Raw genomic sequence first — 3,033 nt, forward strand, 5'->3', positions numbered from 1 at the left:
GCCCCCCACCCCCGGCATGCCTGGGAGCCTCAGCACCGTCTCCCCAGCAGTGCTCAGGTGATGGGAATGACTTCCTCTCCATCTCTCACCCACTTCTGTCCTCCCAGTCCAGTCAGTCCAACTGCACATGTTTGTTGAGCACGTGCTAGGGCCAGGAGACGCAGTGGGGACCAAGACTAAGTCCCTGTTCTCGTGGAGTATAGAGGAGACAAACAGGTGAACAAAGTCTTAGATGACAATTTTGGAGCATGAGACCTGCTGTGTTAGGACTGTGATGGCAGGGGAGGGGCCTTTTGGCTGCTCAGGTCAGGGGAGGCCTCTAGGCAGAGGCCCCACTAATGGGTCTACAGAACCTACTGTGACCTGCCCCTGCGTCAGGGATCGGGGTCAGAGAGAAGGAGCAGGCCATATCTTGCAAGACCTCTTTCAGGGCCCAGACCCGAGGGCTCCATGCTGGATAGGTAGTGTGGTGGGAGGGAAGAGGAGGGAGGCAGTGCTGTGTGTAGCCTCTCCTTGGGAGGTGAGACCCTCAAAGATGGCTTGGCATGGGTGGGGGTGATGGTCTCCCAGATAGGCAGGAGCAAAGGCAGGCTGGTGTGTGTCTAGTGAGAGCCGGCCCCTCACCCCTGGATGGGCCCTTACCCCACTGCAGGCTTCTCAGTGAATGGGCAGCTCATAGGCGACAAGGCCAGGCGCCCCGGGCAGCATGAGGGCACGTACTTCGGACGGCTGGGGATCGCAAACCCTGTTACGGACTTCCAACTGGAAGTGACTCCTCAGAACATCACACTGAACCCTGGCTCACATGGACCTGTGTTTTCCTGGAGGGACCAGGCCTCGCTGCGGCAGGATGGGTATTCGGGCTGGGCCTGGGCCTGGGCCTAGGCAGGGAGGCAGGGGCAAGGCAGGGGGGTGGGGGTCGGGGAGTGGAGAAGGCAGGGGCAGGAGAGTAGGCAAGTCAGAAGCCCCAGAGCCAGCTCTGCTGTGAGAGCCTGCTGGGCCCTTGTCCCCTGAGCCATGTCAGTGAATGACCTTCATGTGGCCTCCGTGTGGGCTGTGCAGATGTGTAGGACCCTCCATTTCCCTTAATCTCTGGACATGTGTTCTGGACCAGCTGCCTGGATGCCTGTGCTCTCTGGCACCCTAGCCCACCCCATCTCCACCAAACAAAGCTGACCACCTCTTCCCAGCAGCTCTCCTAGTCTCTTCCTCTATGGAACCTTAGAGTTCTCTTTCAGCACCTGCTTAGTATGCCTTACCTCGTGTTTTTCCTTCATTCATTCAATAAACCCCTCTGAGCAAGAGCCCAATGCTGGGCAGCAGAACTATAGGAAGAGGTGATACGTGGGAGTCAAAGAACACAGACTCTGACATTAGACAGGCTGGAGTCCAAGTCCTGGCTCGGCTGCTTATAGCTATGTGACCTTGGGCAAGTTACTTAACCTCTCTGAGCCCCATAGGATCAGAGTGAGAACTGAATGATGCAGTTTGCTTGGAAGGCTAGGCACAGGTCCCAGCACATTGCAAGGGCCCTATATTTAATAGCAACATGTGGGAAGACGCATAGAGCAGGCAACACCCAATCATCTGGGAGTGAGAGTAGGGGGTGGATGGGGCCATCATAAGAGCTGGATCCCAGAGGACAAGGTGGCTAAATGGAGAAGATGCAGTGCAGTCACCTATGTCCCCATGGCCACCTGCCCCTGCAGGGTGATGATGACCATCAACAGGAAGAGGAACCTGGTGGTGTCTGTGGAGGATGGAGGCACCTTTGAGGTGGTCTTGCACCGGGTGTGGAAGGGGAGCGCCATCCACCAGGCCTTCCTGGGCTTCTACGTGCTAGATAGTCACCGGATGTCGGCGCGGACACACGGGCTGCTGGGTACGACTCACCAGGCGGGCAGAACTGTCCGGATGGGGCGTTAAAGCCAGTGGACTGGTCAGCTCTGCAGTTGGGCATCCAGTCAGGGTCACCTCCAATGTGAATGCCAAGGCTCAGAGATCCAAAGAGGGCTTGTCCTGGTGAGGGTCTTGACCCCCAAAAGGCTGTGATCAAACAAACCCACAGTGAAACTGAAGTGTAAGGAGGCCTGGGAGCAAAGGGAGAGAGGCCCGATTAGCAAAGAGAAAGATCCAATGGGCCCAGAGCCCCCTGGGTGGGATGGTCACAGCCACAGTGCTTCTCCTTGTGGCCTTCCTGCAGGAAGTATTCTGTGGGGCACCTACCCGCCAAACCTCTCTCCCAGCCAGAATCCTTTGGAATTGGTCCAAAAAGATAGGAGGTGTGACCAGCTGACAATACAGCTGCTTCTCTATAGCAGGTGAACTAAGTGAGTGGCTTTGATGCCAAAACTTATGAAAAACAGTCAAGCTCTTGAAAAAAGCTCGGTTTGGCTCAGTGGATAGAGCGTCAGCCTGCGGACTCAAGGGTCCCAGGTTCGATTCTGGTCAGGGGCATGTACCTTGGTTGCGGGCACATCCCTGGTGAGGGGTATGCAGGGGGCAGCTGATCGATGTTTCTCTCTCATTGATGTTTCTAACTTTCTATCCCTCTCCCTTCCTCTCTGTAAAAAAATCAATAAAATACTTAAAAAAAATTCAAGCAATTCTTAAACATCCAGTGAGTACCTACTAAGTGCAAGGCATGAACAAAGCTCCCTGCCAGTAACTGCTGCCTCCAATGTGCCTTTCCAGGACAATTCTTTCACCCCTTTGATTATAAAGTGTTCGACCTGCACCCAGGCTCCGACCCCACAAAGACAGACGCCACAATGGTGGTGATCACAGGCCACCCTTCCCTCTTCAGGGGGTCCCCTTTGTCAAAGCATCGATGACTTCCATTAAAGGTAGACTATGCCCTTTCCAGTTTGGCTGCTCTTTGGCAGGGAGAATGGAGGCTGGGAGGTCACCCCCATCAATTTGCCAGCACTGCATCCTGTTCTCCCTTGCCCCCTGCCCTCTGCCCTTTGCCCTCTGAATGCCCTCTGAGTACCCCCCTAGCTCCTCCCACAGGTTCAGGGACCAAATGACACT

General features: G+C 55.4%; 1 protein-coding gene across 1 annotated transcript in view; it reads left to right on the forward strand.

Annotated features, from left to right (window-relative positions):
* Nucleotides 1-2,834, forward strand: part of ITIH1 (inter-alpha-trypsin inhibitor heavy chain 1) — a 13,498-nt gene extending 10,664 nt beyond the window's left edge. Inside the window, exons 18-20 of the mRNA XM_006771842.2 lie at nt 653-854; nt 1,710-1,882; nt 2,695-2,834. Coding sequence (XP_006771905.2) covers nt 653-854; nt 1,710-1,882; nt 2,695-2,834 — 515 coding nt within the window. The remainder of the gene's footprint in view (nt 1-652; nt 855-1,709; nt 1,883-2,694) is intronic.
* Nucleotides 2,835-3,033: the final 199 nt, after the last annotated feature.

Source organism: Myotis davidii, unplaced genomic scaffold (genome assembly GCF_000327345.1).
Source record: "Myotis davidii unplaced genomic scaffold, ASM32734v1 scaffold725, whole genome shotgun sequence".
In the NCBI taxonomy this organism is placed as follows: domain Eukaryota; kingdom Metazoa; phylum Chordata; class Mammalia; order Chiroptera; family Vespertilionidae; genus Myotis; species Myotis davidii.